This window comes from Lissotriton helveticus, chromosome 5_1 (genome assembly GCF_964261635.1).
Source record: "Lissotriton helveticus chromosome 5_1, aLisHel1.1, whole genome shotgun sequence".
Lineage (NCBI taxonomy): Eukaryota > Metazoa > Chordata > Amphibia > Caudata > Salamandridae > Lissotriton > Lissotriton helveticus.
In genome coordinates, this window is record NC_136065.1 from 1,215,415,122 (window position 1) to 1,215,431,967 (window position 16,846).

General features: G+C 51.4%; 1 protein-coding gene across 1 annotated transcript in view; it reads left to right on the forward strand.

Annotated features, from left to right (window-relative positions):
- Positions 1–16,846, forward strand: part of SEC23IP (SEC23 interacting protein) — a 374,919-nt gene that overhangs the window by 297,883 nt on the left and 60,190 nt on the right. The window contains exon 17 of the mRNA XM_078643931.1: positions 6,977–7,139. Coding sequence (XP_078500057.1) covers positions 6,977–7,139 — 163 coding nt within the window. The remainder of the gene's footprint in view (positions 1–6,976; positions 7,140–16,846) is intronic.

Consider the following 16,846-nt stretch of genomic DNA (forward strand, 5'->3'; position numbering starts at 1 on the left):
GAACCCAAACACTATACCCCGCCAGGTCGCTGCTGCAGCCCTGGGGAAGAGCAAACCCCAGAAGACCAAGAAGAGTACGAAACCGACCAGCCTGAGTGGGAACCGGCCGCCATGTCCCTGGTTTGCTTAGGGGAACGAGACCTGATCCCTCGGGCCCCCCTTCCCGCCAACACGCAGAAGTACAGCCAGTGGGTCAACATTAATGGCCGCCGGGCTGAAGCCCTCCGCGACACCGGGGCCAGTGTGACCGCGGTCCGCTGTCATCTGGTGGCCCCGGACCAGATCTTGCCGAACATTCTTTGCCCTGTCCGGTCGGCCGACAACTCAGAAAGTCTATGTCAAATGGCCTACGTCCCCTTCAAATGGGGAGGAGTATCAGGGATGCTGAAAGTGACTGTCCGCGATGATGCCCCCGTGGATTTCCTCCTGGGGAACGATCTCGAAAGTTTTCCCTGGGCAGCAGTCGAACGGAGAGAGCACCTGGGGATGCTGGGCCTCCCCGAATGGGTCTGTGCCACGACCCGGTCCATGACCGCCCGTGCCGTCCCCAGTCCAGAGGAACCCGAGTGGCCGGAGCCTCCTCCCGCGATTGTCCCAGAGGAGGCCACCCCAGAAGCAAGTCCCCCGGCCCAAACCGAAGAAGGACCCGGTCGGCTCCAGGACCTCCCCGACCTGGCCCAGTGGCGTCAAGAGGGGGGTCCCACCCAGGAACAATTCCGACAAGAACAAAGAACCTGTCCCTCCCTCGAGGGACTCCGGCAGCAAGCCCTTGCCCAGAGCGCAGGGGACACCTCGGGGGCCCACTGGATCTACTGGGACAATGACCTGCTCTACAGTGAGCAAAGGATTGCAGAACTGGGGGCCAGTCGGGTGCTGGTGGTGCCCCTCCGCTTCAGAGATTTCCTCTTGAACTTAGCCCACGATGTACCCCTTGCCGGACACCTGGGACAGGACAAAACGTACGACCGCCTGGTGACCCACTTTTACTGGCCCCGAATGCGAAAGGATATCACCAACCACTGCAAGGCCTGCCCCACCTGCCAGGCCAGCGGAAAAAGTGGCCGAAAAACCAAAGCACCCTTGCAGCCTTTTCCCGTCGTCACCACCCCGTTCCAACGGGTGGGAATAGACATTGTGGGGCCCCTGGACCCCCGAACAGCCCAAGGACACCGGTTCATCCTGGTCCTGGTGGACCACGCCACCCGCTATCCCGAGGCCATTCCTCTTCGAACCGTGACGGCGCCTGTGGTAGGCCGAGCCCTGATGGGGATCTTGTCCCGGGTGGGCTTTCCCCGGGAAGTCGTCAGCGACAGGGGCACGAACTTCATCTCGAAATACATGAAGTCTCTCTGGCAACAGTGCGGGGTCACCTACAAATTCACGACCCCCTATCACCCGCAAGGAAATGGATTGGTCGAGCGGTTTAACCGCACTCTCAAAGGAATGATCATGGGACTAGAAGAGCCCCTCCTTCGCCAGTGGGACGTGCTACTCCCGTGCCTCCTGTTCGCCTACCGAGAGGTCCCTCAAAAATCCCTAGGCTTCAGCCGATTTGAACTCCTGTACGGGCACCCCATCCGGGGTCCCCTCAGCCTAGTCAAAGAAGGTTGGGAGAGGCCCCCCCAGAAAACTCCCCCGGATGTATACAAATATCTCTTGGCCCTTCGCAACCAGACCCGGCGATTCAGGGAGATCGCCAAAGTCAACCTTGAAGCCAGTCAGGAAGACATGAAGAAATGGTATGATCAGCACGCCTCCTCCCTTGAGTTCGAGCCGGGACAGCAGGTCTGGGTGATGTCCCCGGTTGAACCCTGTGCCCTACAGGACAAATGGTCCGGACCCTTCAAGGTGATCGAGCGCAAGGGGCCCGTCACCTACTTAATCGACATGGAAACTTCCCGGAACCCCCTGCGGGTCCTCCACGCCAACAGACTCAAGCCCCATTTTGTACGCTCAGAACTCAGCCTCCTGATGGCTACCGATAATGGGACGGAAGAAGACTCCGAGCCCCTTCCGGACCTGCTGAGGACCCTCGAGCAGGATGGCTCCGTGGAAGGGGTCAGACTCTCCGAGGCCTTGTCCCCGGAGCAACGCCAAGACTGTCAAGCTCTCCTGACACGATTCGCATCCTTGTTCTCTCTCACCCCTGGGGTCACCCCCTGGTGCCTTCACGATGTGGACACCGGGGACAGCCCCCCTATTCGCCACAGGGCGTACCGCGTACCAGATCGGGTGCGCGCCTGCATCCAGACCGAGGTGTCCAAGATGCTGACACTGGGAGTGATCGAACCTTCTGACAGCCCCTGGGCCAGCCCAGTCGTCCTGGTCCCCAAGGCCGCCGCCCCGGGCGTTGCCCCTGAGCTCCGGTTCTGTGTGGACTACCGGGGACTGAATGCCGTTACCAGGACCGACGCTCACTCCATCCCCCGGACAGATGAGCTAATTGACCGTATGGGGGCCGCCCGCTACCTGAGCATCTTCGATTTAACAGCGGGCTACTGGCAAATCGGCCTCACCCCCAGGGCCCAAGAACGATCCGCCTTCTCTACCCCGGACGGTCACTACCACTTCAGGGTGATGCCATTCGGCATGAAAAACGCTCCGGCAACATTTCAACGACTCGTGAACCAGGTACTGGCGGGCCTCGAAGAATTCAGCGCCGCCTACCTGGACGACATCGCTGTGTACAGTCACCACTGGACCGACCACCTCCGCCACCTGCGGGAAGTTCTACACGCCCTCCAGCAGGCTGGGCTCACCATCAAGGCCAGCAAATGTCAGGTTGGCCAAGGGTCCGTGACCTACCTAGGACACCAAGTGGGAAGCGGTCTGGTGGCCCCCCTCCAGCTCAAGATCGCGGCCATCCAGGCCTGGCAACCCCCTACGACCCAAACCGAGGTCCGGGCCTTCCTGGGACTCACCGGGTACTACCGGCGGTTTGTGAAGGACTATGGCAGCATCGTGGGGCCCCTCACGGAGCTCACATCCAAGAAGAACCCCAAAACAGTCAACTGGACTCCGGACTGCCAATCGGCCTTCGAGAAGCTGAAGGCCGCCATGTGCACTGCCCCCATGCTCCAGGCTCCCGACTACGGCCGGGAATTCATCGTACAGACGGACGCCTCCGATCATGGCGTGGGGGCCGTCCTCTCCCAACTCAACACCGAGGGAGTCGATCAGCCAGTGGCATTCATCAGCCGACGCCTGCTGGCCCGGGAACAGCGCTGGAGCACCATCGAGAGGGAGGCCTTCGCCGTAGTATGGGCCCTCAAGAAGCTCCGGCCCTACCTCTTCGGCACCCCCTTTCGGGTGCAGACAGACCACCGACCCCTGCAATGGCTGATGCAGATGCGGGGGGAAAACCCGAAACTGTTGCGCTGGTCCATCTCCCTACAGGGGATGGACTTCACTGTGGAGCATCGTCCAGGCCAGGACCACGCCAACGCAGACGGCCTGTCACGCTTTTTCCGCCTCGACGAGGAGAGTCCCCAAGAGGATGGCTGACTCTCCCTGCCTTCAGCCGGGGGGACGCATGTTGGACAGGCCTCGTAGCCGGGCCGTCCCCCCTCCGCACAACAGGGCCCGGACCCCGGCTCTCTCTGAATCCCCAGCAAGAGCCACCCCGGCAACCCCCCGAGGTAACCCACAACCCATCCACAACGGGACTCCAGCTCCTGAACCCTCCCGTACCGGCTGGCCCTGGTCCCCGTCAGCACCATGGCCCCGGCCCGGCAGCCATCTTTGGACACTACAGCACGAGGCCACGTGGCCTCGACTCGACCCCAACCCTGGGCCTGGCCAGGCCCCGACATCGAGGCACCAACCTCCACACAGGAGGTAAAGAGACTACTTGGCAGGTCAATGAAAGAAGGAGGCGTCAACGGCTCTCCTCCGCCAGGTGTCGATCACCCCCGGCCTCCCTGGGTGCTGGCTCCACCCCCCTGCTGGGTGTCGGGACTCCCTCATTCCGGACCTCCCGACCTCCAGGCGCGAGGGTCCGGACATCAAAGGGGACCAGACCTATAACTGGGGCAGCCCCAGACCAGGAAGGGAGTTGTATCCTGGAGTCGAGAGACACCGAGAAGAACTCATCCTTGACGGACTGCTGGCGCTGCCGCAGCCCTGCCCTGTGAACCCTTCGTCTTGGCCTGCTGGCGCTGCCGCGGCCCTCTGCCTCGTGAAACCATCATCTCGGCCTGCTGGCGCTGCCACGGCCCTCAGCCTCGTGAAAACCATCATCTTGGCCTGCTGGCGCTGCCGCGGCCCTCTGCAACGTGAACCATCATCTTGGCCTGCTGCCGCTGCCGCGGCCCTCTGCAACGTGAACCATCATCTTGGCCTGCTGGCGCTGCCGCGGCCCTCTGCCATTTGAACCATCGCCTCGGCCTGCTGGCGCTGCCGCGGCCCCTTCGTTGTAGACCTTCCTCCTAGCCGGCTGGCGCTGCCGCGGCCCGACCTTGCAGACTCCTAAGCTCGAGGATTGTGAGCTTCCCTCCTGCCACCCCCTGTACCGATCCGGTACCAAGACTGTCCCGCTACCCCCTTTCCCTACAGAGACTAGAATTGAGAGGACCCTCGAGTCCTGAATCTCCTGTACCGCTGATAACCTTGCCGCAAGAACCCTATATAAAGAGTGTTGATCTCATCCTTGTGTGGTGTCTATCTGTGGGGAGGGAAGTGACTTGTCTGTACGATCGCCGGAGACGGCCCTCATCGGAGGCCTCTCCCCCAGTATTCGGCCGACCCTCCGGGTCGCCGTCTAACAATGCTCTAGCAAGAGAAGACTAGCATGGAACATGTTCCTAAGTGAGCTGGATAAACAGCCACTATCCGCTTCTTGCCGAAGGTGGTAATCATAGACACCATTTAGTAATAATCTGGAATCACCAGCCCCTCTTGGCCACACATGAGTTATTCCCAGCTTCCCGGGTCCAAGTTTTCCCTATATGAATTATGCCCTGTAGCGCACAGGGTCAAGCTAGATGCACCTCACACACTCCCTCCAGGTACTACGGGTGTTAAGAAATCACTTTAGGTCTGGGAAACCGTTGAACTGAAAAACTATGAGACTGATCTGTAAACTCCGCCCAATCAGGATTAGCTATGTAATAAAATCAACGTCCTGAGAGTTATCAAGGGCTATACACAGATTTACACTATATTCACCTAAGCTAGCGGTCCGCTATCGAACAAAGGTGACTTTCACAGGAATGCCTTTGAGGCCACCTTACGACTGTTACAGTTGGGACATATAAAATAGATAATATGCCAGACCCCATGAGTGACAGGACACTTAGGTTATCTTTTTACGTTTCTTCCTAGTTTGCCATACGCCAAATGCTTTTAGACTTGTTAGATTCGGATGTAGTTTCTTAACCTCTGTGATGGCTGCTTCAGGACTGCCCTCCGCCACAGGGATTTAGCAGAACTTCCAATCAGTTGCGGCGTCTGCCACCTTTCTTTTTGCGCAACGTGAACCTATTCGGAGGGGTCACATTTCTTCGGCTGCAGTCGGGTACAAGGTCCCAATCTTCCTATTTGGTGTGCCAAAATGTTGCTCGAATTGGATTTCCTTAAAAAAACAGAAGACAGAAGGCATTTGACAAAACAGGAACAGTTTGTTTAATTAAACAGTTCGGCCGTGAGAACAGTTAAAGGAAGTAGATCTGAGTCCGGTCTCCATTTACATCAAGTTTGAAGCTTCTTTAAATACAATATTGCAACAGCCATAAAAGATTTCCGACGTACCCTATATGGTGATGAATGTTGGTTGCTGCCTTTGGGTTGTAAATTAATGGTCAGTGGGTACTACAGGTGGGTCTTGACCTACGTGGACACGCTGTGACCAGTGAGTGGTGAATTTGTCCAGATGTCCGACATGGGGAGCGCGTTTTTTCTAGTTGGTTGGCTAAGTGTTCCTAACTCATGTGGCATCTGAATTTATGGTGTTTTTAGGAACGCACACCCCCACTGTCCATGTGTGCCTTATTGGGGGCAATCTTCCTTGGCTATTGTAATGTCACTGTGCCTATCTGTGGATCAAGAGTTTCCTACCCAATTGTTTGCCTGCCAGATATACCCCCTCCCACCTATGACCCATCAATAAATGTAAATGTCAGAATTTGTAAAGCGCACAGCTACCTCCACCGGAGGTGTCCCGGCGCTGTCCGTATACCGTTTAGGAACCCTTCCTGGCTTCCCTGGGAAATGTCCACTCCTGGGCACCCCCCAGGTGCAGCCAGGCATCCCAGCGCTTTTGGGGCCGCTGTGGAGATTAAGCAAGCTATTGCCCAGAGTTGCAGAGTGGGACCCATGATTAGAATAGGCACCGAGGCGAGAATTATCAGGTCCGGGGAAATTGAGTCCAAGAGCCGCCGAGGCGGGAATTGAACCCTGGTCCCGGGCCAGACCTCTGCATCAGGGTCTGCCGCTCTAACCATTGAGCCACACTTCTCCATAATACCGGGCCTAGGTCGCAGGGCCTGCCTGACCACGTACCTGCATAATGAGTTATATGTGGAGTTCATAACAGGTGATTCTATTAATAAGGGCGATAGATCATTTTTGTCGACAAATGCACCGATATCCATATTAATGCATCAGCAGTGGTTAGAGTGGGAGCCAGGCAATCTGGTGGCAACGATGGGAGCAGCACATGCAACAGACACACCTACCATCACTCAAGCAACAGTCCACATGAGACTAGAAAGCCAACACAAGAAAAATCACTATAGTTGGTAGTAAAATGTGAGTCTATGATGGACGGGGGACCAGGGGAGGGGTGGGGTGGGATTTTCTATGGATTTTGGAAGCACAAGACAGTGTCTTGTATACAGGTTATCTTTCAGCTGTCTCTGCTGTAATTGCATTCTCTGTGTGCTCATATCACCTGGACCGTTAATGACCAAGCAGTGTTAGTTAACGTAACCACACTGCAAACCTACTAAATATGTTTTTTAATTCTTTTCCCTCCTAGAGCAAAAGATTGTAGAAAGTCCGGATTTTTCCAAGGAAGAGGATCTTCCTGTAAAGATTGGTATGCTGAACGGAGGCAACCGCATCGACTATGTGCTTCAGGAGAAGCCCATAGAAAGTTTCAATGAGTATCTTTTTGCTCTACAGAGCCATGTATGCTATTGGTAAGTGCCACACTTCTCCTGGCATATCAGACTTATTTATATTTTGTATTAACTAATGAATGTTTCACTTTGCAGAGTCCATATTTTAAAATAACTGTCGCTGTGCTTTGATTCTGGTAATGCTTGTCACGCCATAGTGGCATCAGTAGAGCTGCTCTTCCCTCATTGGATCTTTATTACTATCCTTAAACTACTGAATATATGTGACAGTATGCCTGAATAACTTTTTTTTAATTTTTTTTTTTTTTAAGTCTGCTCAGCATTTCCCTTTTTTTTCATAAGACAATATAATTATCAGAGCCTTCATTGGAACCTACACATGTCTGCATACTTTGACCCCACATGGCAACCAAGGATTCAAGAAATGTGAAATGCAGCATAGAAGCAGTTCGTCCTACAGTTCATTGTTAACTCTCAGTAGAATCAGTAAAGAAGTTTCTGCACCACATTTACAGTAGCTTTATTTAACTTTTGCTTTATGACCTGTAGGTTTCGTAATGTGTGTCGTTTTTCTCTTTGACTTATGAAGTCAATTTCTGATGGAATTCTCGTAGTGAATTTAATTTCACTATACCATTGATGTTTCACTTTACACCCGTAGAAAACGTTTTTTCTCTGTAGTGCCGGCACTGGTAATGGAAACGTCTTGCTAACCGTTGCTAGGCTTGTGGGTCAAAAACTTTGACACCAACTAGGTATTCTATCAGTTAAATAGAAACCGCACAGCAATGTGAAACATGAGGGCATATATATTTTTAAGTCCTCCCTGCCCCAGTAAACTGTTGATGTCTAAAAGAGGTTCTCTTTCTTTCTTCTTTGACTTTCGGAAGTGGAACTCCAAACAAACATGTTTCCACGACGTAAAGACGTTCCTGATGTTCAGAGGGGAGTTCTCAGCTTAAACCCTTGACACAAAAGGGAGGTTCGTGGCTTTGAGAGGGTGTAGTCAAGGGAACATGATGTCCAAAACTCTCCTTGACACGGGCCATGCCGTCTAAGGCCTTGTGTAAAGACAATATGCTTCGAGCCATGCCAGTCCGGCATGGTGACACATTTTTTGCTGCCTTATTTCACCTTGCTGCTTGTGCTATGACAGATCTGGTCTTCTTTGGACTCCGAAATCTGTGATTTAGGTACGAGTTTTCAAGACTGAAAGACCACCTGTTTGCTTCTTTATCTGAGGAAGTATATGTTTCACAAGTATTCATCTTTCTCTTCTGCCTGCATTGTAACTCCCTGGTGGAAAGCAGCCATCTCTGCGATAGCTAATGAATCGTGTTATGAAACTTACTTCATCAGAAGGTGGTCTCTGCAACAAACCTCTTTGTAGTGCATTTTCTCCAGATATTATCTGGTGACAAATGCAGTCTAGTTAAGGGAAACAGGGAGCCGATTGCCCTCACCGCGTTGGACACTTCTGATTGTGACATCACACGTAGAGGATGTGATAATGTCATGCCTGGGCCAATGGTAATTACCGATTGGTAATTTCTGAGTAAAAAGCGATGTGGCGCGATTGTAGGCAACTTGCTGCGGGGAGATTTTAGGTGGATGTAGGTTGTCTAATTGCCTCTAAAGTGTCCTAGTGACTGGGAGGGCACATCTGATAGGAATGCAAGAAAAAGTCATCAGGTTACCAAAAAAGGCCATCGCTAATGGGCAAGTCTCGGATGAATAAATTAACTCATTCTGACTAACTTTAATCTGTAGTTGGGCTCAAAGATTTTTCACAGTGGACGTGAGACTAGTGAGATGGGCTCCTCTGAGCGGTGTAAATGAAGGACATAAGCAAGATGTAGAAAAGGTTGATCCTTTATTCCATTCAACACACGAACACCACAGAACCCAGCTCCAACCCTCGACTCCGGCTTCCGTTACCAACTGACCTCCCTCGAACTCCCAATACCGAATCCTCAAGGGATTCCAACATTTCCATTCTAAAAGGAACCTCCCAAGAACACAACTAGCATCTTATAAATAAAGACTCTAGAAGGCGAAGCACATGATGTAAGCTCTCTGTTTGACCGTAATGTGTGGTAATGAATGATCGGACCTTGTACTGTGTAAAACACATCAGGTATGGCACAGCTGTAATCATGGGATGTCCTTATATGACCTACTGTATGTGTCTTAAGGTGGTATACCCATTTCTGTTCTTTATTCAGTAATCTTTATTGGATGTTCTGTTTGATGCGACCATCCTTCTCCATAATCACCTATTTACGGTGATTCTCTGTATGGTTTTCCATGAAATGCCTTGCAATTTCAGTAGAACTTCCTTTGCATCTAATGGTACTTGGGCGTTCATTTATATGGATGCAGATTTTTGATGTGGTCATCCCTATATAGTACAAACTGCAAGGGCATGTCATCAAATAAATAACATTCTCACTATTGCAGTTGATGAATGCCCTTAATACCTGTGGGCACGTGGGGCGCTAGGAAATTGCGATTAGAATAGTACTCCCAAACGCTGAGTGGATCGGGGACAGTGTTACCCTCATAGTCTGAGGCAATGTGTCCCTAGAGAGAAGTTTTAAAACAGCAGTTCAAAATACAGTCAATAAGGAAGGACTGACTCAGACAGGGAGGTAGAGATTAGAATTTAGAAAAACATTACATTTTATTTCACAAATGTTTAAGTACAATACAGAGGTAATAAATTCAGATGCAGTAGTATTCTCATAGAATTACATAGAAATAATTTGCCATGAAGTATTTATTGTAGCTTGAAATAGTACAGAACAAAGGGCAAGTCTGAAATGTGCTGCGAAACCAGTAAGAAATGTCATGGAAAGGGCCGCCGGGTAGGAGCTCCTGGTTGAGCTCGGAGTGCTGGGGATTCCAATTCTGGATTTAATCCCCGTCAGCACCCGCATCTTCGAGGATTCGAGGCTTCATACTAAAATAACAAGTAACTGGAACAAGTAACTGGATGCAAATTCATTATTAGTACCTGTTTTTTGAGAACGGCTGCTGCCCAAGCGCTGGACATCGCAAGAGCTGCCTGGAGATCGGCTGCTGAGCGGACGGCTGCTGTGCTGGCGCTAGACTTTGGAGGTGCTGGAGTCCGGGATCGCCCGGAGGTCGAAGGAAGGCGCCCGTTCTGTACCGGACCTGTGGTGGTTACACAGGGGAACTGCGCACCGCTGGACATCGTAGGAGCTGCCTGTGATCGGTGGCTGAACGGACGTTCGCAGCACCGGCGCGGCACACGGGCGCTGGACATTGATGCGGCTGGAGTCGGGGATAGCCCGGAGGTCGGAGGGCTCCCGTGGTTACACCGGACATGGGATGGTTATGCAGGGGAGTCCCGCACCGCCAGACACACAGTGAGTGCATTACTGCCCGCGGGAGGGCTCCTGACGGTCGGGGGGCATCCTCATCAACACCGGAGCGGTCCTGAGGGGCGTGGGCCGCAGGAGGGCTCTCGGGACTGCACCGGACTGGGGAGTCTTGCGTCGCTGGCCGCGCTTGGAGCCGCCCGCGGGAGAGCTTCTGGCTGTGGGGGGTTGGCCTACCGGAGCGGCCCCACAGGATTCACGGCGGCATCGGGGGGCTGAGAGAGGCCCCCACCTCGCCCGCTCCACGGCAGAGACGCGGGCTGTTGCGCTGGTTGCTGCGACCAGCGGGGAACAGAGGAATAGAGGAGCAGAGCCGCCGGCTCCACAGCAGTGAGTCGCGGCGGCATCGGAGGGCTGAGAGAGGATCAACGATCAAGACTTTGATTCAGCATTACAACCGCAAAACTTTGCTGGCAAACTCAACAAACTCAACAAGCGAAAGCTGGAAAAGGTATTTACTTTGCCCCACTCGTTTGCTGGAAAAGGTATTTACTTTGCCCCACTAGTTTTTGTTTTGAAAAACTTCTTTTGTTCAAAATGGCCGGGGCCATAAACTGAGCAATTAATCCCCTCCTGCACCGCCTGAGTCCACGAGGCCCCTCAGCAGCTCCACTTAAGATAACTAAGATAACCAAAATAGAGATAAGACTCACCTTGGCATGCAAGATCCTGAGCCAGCCGGAATAGAATCTGAAACTGCTCTTCCCTGCTCTGAAAACAGCAAGAACTAAAAGAGGACTAATGATCTATCCCCCCTACTTGGCGGCCATTTTAGACTACTCTCTCTCTCTCTGGCGGCCATCATGGACTAGTCTTTCTGACTATTCTTGACTATCGGTACCACAGACTTTACATAGCTTTGTATTTAAATCTTTGTGTGATTAAGTGCCTGCCATTTATTGCAGTATTATATTACTATTGGTATTTTTACACTTTATGTAACCTGCACCCATTTTCTCTTTTTCCTCACCGACAGTGCACTGATTGCTACCTCATATTCTACCGGTTGCTCACTAGTGTCATATTTGTTTATTGCAGTCATTTGTTTGCACCTATATTGGTTCCAGTAATTCATTAGTATTTTATCCCTATTTGTATACTGTATATGCTGTAAGCTGCACCCATCTCACTTTTATCCCTATTATTCACTGATCGCTACCTCATTTATTTGGTTCAGTCTTGTAAGCTGCCCCCATCTCACCTTTATCACTATGATGCACTGATTACTACCTCATTTATTTCGTTTAGTCTTGTAAGCTGCACCCATTCACTTTCTATTCCTGGATTACACCGTTGCTACCTCTTACATTCTGATGTGTCATTTTGGCCCCTTTTAACTGATTGCTACCTCTTATATATTGTACATTTTGTAAGCTGCACCTACGCACTGTTTGTTCCTGGATTGCACCGATTGCTACCTCTTATATTTTTGGCTATTTTGACCACTCACTAGTGTTACTCTTGTGCTTTGTAACCAACGGTTGACAGTTGTTCTCTGCATATGTGTATTATCATCATTCTTCCTCCCACACCCACCGTTACAGCCATCCTAACATGGATCTCATCGGCAAGCACACATATAGAATCAACTACCCTTCCACTCTCACCAAAAAAGCCGCTAAACGCTTTAAACACAACTTCTTGAGGTCGCACCCTGAAACCCCCTTTGCCGACACCTACTTCTCACCGGGCAATGGAGCCCTGAACATTGATATCATCTTCCACACCTCATGCAGAGCTCAATGGAGAAAAGCGTTCATAACCCTACTCACCGTCTCCACCACCAGGAAAACCGCTCATGGCCTAACTCTCTCTATCACACCTTCCCAACTCTTCCCTGGCAGAACCACCATTACTATCTACAATAACGGGATTGTCCTAATTCAATCCACAGACAAGAACCTGGAAATACTAGACAACCTGTTCCCCAAGTTCAAAGAGCACCTTCCCAAGCTGCGGACCTCCACCCATAACTCCTCCAGCACTATCACTCATGACGTCGCAGCCCCCACCCACAACGCTTCTAACTTAGCTCAGCATCAGATCCACACGCACCTCACCCCTACACCCAGCACCCTAGTCAATAGCCCACCTGCTGCTACCACCCCACACTCCCCAATCACAGCCACAAATATCTCCCCCTCATATTCTAGCCGCCCCACTAACACTATCCCTTTGATCCCCACTCATACCACTCCCATTCCTCGCTCCCCTGACATAACAACTCCCACCCACAACCCCTCTTACCTAGATCAGCACCAGAACGTCACGCATAACGACAAATCCCACCCTTTGTTCCCCCCCACTCTCAGCGCTCACGTGAGAACACTCCCCCCCCATACATCCTCGATACCCCCACATCCTCGATACCCCCACGCTCCCTCCCCCCCACCTTACACCCCCCACGAACGCCTCTGAACACACCACCGTCCGGAGCTTATCCCCCACCCCGCGGTAGATCCTTCTCCCTCCCCAGCTCCCTCCCCACTCTCACTCACCACCTCCCCACCATCCCTACTAGACCCACAGAACATACCACCTCCCTTACCTTAGCATCCCCCCCTCTCTCCCCTCCCATTCTCAGCCCCCACTACCTTCCTGCCACCCCCCATTGTCTTCAGCTTTCACTCACTCTTCAATTCACCGGCACCGTCTCCCACCGACGTCTCTACCTATGCCCCCCACCCTCCCCCTACCTCACCCACACCCCTCGCCCACAAATTCTCCCACACAACGAATTCCATCCCACTCAATATCACCGCAGAACACCCCAATAACGCTAGCATATCCCCCCCCTCGGTACCCTGCTCGCTTTCCAGCTCACTACTCAACCACTCGCCAACGGCTCTCATCCCCACCCCATCCCCAATCCACCTCTGGACTTGACTTTTTCCACCCTCCAACAAGTCAGAGAGGATCTCCTACAAGTCAAAAAAGATCTCCACGCAATCAAAGAACTTCTCTTCTCACAGCCCAGTCAACCTCCCACCGTCCCACTACCCTACAAACGACGCACCCTCCCCACATACCTTCGCCTTCACGGATCCCCGCGTTGGCCGACTATCCCCGCTCGCAATAACTCCCACCGCCCCTGTCGTGTCCTCAACTCCCTGTCGGACCGCGACTTATGCTCCCTCCTTCGCTCTTATGGCCCAGGTCCGATAAAACACATATCCATCTCGCACATCCCCATACCCACAATTCTCACAAACCCCCCGAGGCTCCCAACCCTAAGCAACAGAGGTTCCGTCCCTAACAACCTCAGAAAAGTCCCCCTCTCTCTAGAAGGCTCGACCACCCTTCTCATTCCCAAACTCAAATGCATCCTACTCAATTGCAGATCGGCCCAGAGACACTCCTCCGACATCGCTGATCTCGTCTCAACAATGGATCTGGACCTAGCCATTCTGACTGAAACGTGGCTAACTGAAGCCTCTACACCGATAATGGACATACTAGTCCCCCCCAATTATCACATCATTAGACTGGACAGGCCTGTCAAGACGGGCGGGGGAATTGCATGCATTTTTAGGAGCAACCTCTCCGTTACTAAAGCCACCTCCCCCTCCCTTACTTCCTGTGAACTCCTCTGCCTCGATATCACCAGCGAGGGCAAACAAGTTTGTGCCTTACATCTCATCTATCATCCGCCTGGTGACAACCTCATATTCACTCAACAACTCATGGACACGATCACATCCAATGCCGGTCGGCAGACCAGCCAAGTCTACCTGGGTGACTTTAATCTCCACTGGAACGATCAGAAAGACGCAGTGGTGAATAGTCTCAAAACTTTCCTTAATGCGCTTGACCTCACCCAAATATGCGATAGACCAACACACGACAAAGGCTCGATACTCGATCTCATCATCGCCAAAGAGGACTCTACCCAACTGGAGGCGATCCAACCCCGTGACTGGTCAGACCACCACATTATCACCTTCTTTATCAACAAAAAAGTTAAACTTAACGCGGCTCAACCTACCAAATCCAAGACCTGGAAAAGGGACATGAAGAATCTTAACCCCAATTCCCTGCCTCCCCACATCGGCAGTCTCCTCCTTCCCCCTTCAGGTGCCTCGGATGTTCAATCACTGACCGATCACTACCTTGACTCTATGAATTCAATAGTCAACGAAGCCGCCCCATTGCAACTGAAGAGAGTCTCCACCAAGATCTCTAACCCTTGGTATTACGGCAGACTCAATGATGACAGGTGTGCTATGCGAATGGCAGAGCGCACCTGGAGATCTGACCCCTCATCACTGCATCTCAAAACGCTTAAGAACAAGAGAAATGTCTACTTTAGGAAAATAAAGCGCGCAAAGTCTGACTTCTTTAGCCGCCAGCTGGACCAAGCAAAAACAGGCCAAAAAAGCTGTTCGAACTAATCAAAACTCAAACAAAGACACAACCCTTACAATCAAACAGCACAACAAGCGATACCCCACACTGTGAAGCCTTTTCTGCTTTCTTTAAGCTAAAGACCGACAACATAAGAAATGACCTCATCATGGATGTAAGCCGATTCCCCAGTCACACCAGAATGACTAACACTCAACCTAAAAATAATGCATCATGGTTGTCCTTCGACACCTACTCTGAAGAAGCAATACACAAACTGCACGGCACCCTGAAGCCCTCTAATCACCTCATAGACCCCCTACCTGCCAATGCTGTAGAAGACTTCATCCCCCTGCTCCTCCCACTTTGGACCAAAATCATCAACAGCTCCCTTCAACAAGGTCTCATCCCAGACTCCCTCAAGGTGGGGCAAGTCACGCCTATACTCAAGAAACCTACAGCTGACCCGTCTGACCTGAACAATTACCGCCCTATCACCAATATCCCCACCCTGGCCAAACTGCTGGAAAAATGTGTCCAACTCCAACTAACAAAACACTTTGACCAATTTGACCTCCTCAACCCTCATCAATCAGGCTTCCGAGCGAAACATAGCACGGAAACGGCTATGACGCACATAATTGATGACGCCCTCCAAATTCTAGATCGCAATGAGTCCTGCCTCCTCATCCTTCTTGACCTCTCTTCAGCATTTGACACGGTCAAACACGAGAACTTACTGGAGCTGCTAAGCACTAGAATGGGTCTATCGGGAACTGTTCTCAAATGGTTTACTTCCTTCCTTTATAACCGGTCTCAGAAGTTCAAGAGCGACAATGTGCTATCTACACCTGTGCCAGCAGATCTAGGTGTCCCACAAGGATCTTCCCTCTCCCCCACACTGTTCAACCTCGTCATGGAACCGCTCGCCACCTTGCTCCAAGCATCCAATGTTCAATTCCATATGTACGCCGATGACACACAACTTTACCTAAAGCTACGATCCCCGGAAGATATCAAACTTCTGAATTCCACACTTAGTAACACTCAATCCTGGTTGGCCGTTAATCACCTCAAACTAAATGCTCTAAAAACTGAGTTCCTACTCATCTCACCTCCGGCGAAAATTACCACCACCCAAACCTGGCTCAATAACCTTACAGCACTCAATGTCCAACCTACCATCGTGGATTCTGCGAAATCCCTAGGCATCACACTCAACGCCAAGCTCAACATGCAACAGCACGTTAGCAAAGCAACAAAAGGAGCTAATTTCCAAATCAACACACTGAGGAAACTTAAACCCTTCCTCCCAGCCAAGGACTTCCAAACTGCTGTACAAGCGTTAGTCGTCCCTCGCATAGACTATGGAATTGTGGCCCTCAGCGGACTCCCGTTAGCCACAACAGCACCCCTAAGAGCCTCCCTGAACGCTGCCGCGAGACTCATTACTGGCTCAAGAAAACATTCGCATATATCCCCACACTTAAAATCTCTAAAATGGCTGCCGTTTGAAGCCAGAATACAGCTAAAACTTGCCGTTATGACACACTCGGCCGTGCACCACAAGGCACCCAACTACCTCGCTCAAAAGTTGTCTATATTAGGTGGTTCGAGATCCAATAGAAGTACAAAAAATCTACTCCTGAAACCTCGTAGATTCCGGAAGGAAAAAACATACAAGCGCTCCTTCTCAGGAATGGCACCCAGGATCTGGCATGCACTCCCTCCTGAAACCAGGCTTATCTCCTCCACTGCGTTCTTCAAGAAAGAGGTGAAAACCATCCTTATGGCCAAGTTCACCTGAACTTTATAGGTGTTGGATCAGAGTCTCTGCATCGCTCTGTATTTTGGATCTCCTGATTGTCTCTTGGCACTATATTCTTATTTGATTGTGACACTATTATGCTACTCTCCTACTACCGACCACTATATGATACACTTTAGTTTGTTGAATCACCCTCCTGATGCCCCCACCCCTTGTTCTCTCTATCCTTACAAATTGGTATAAGCCATTCC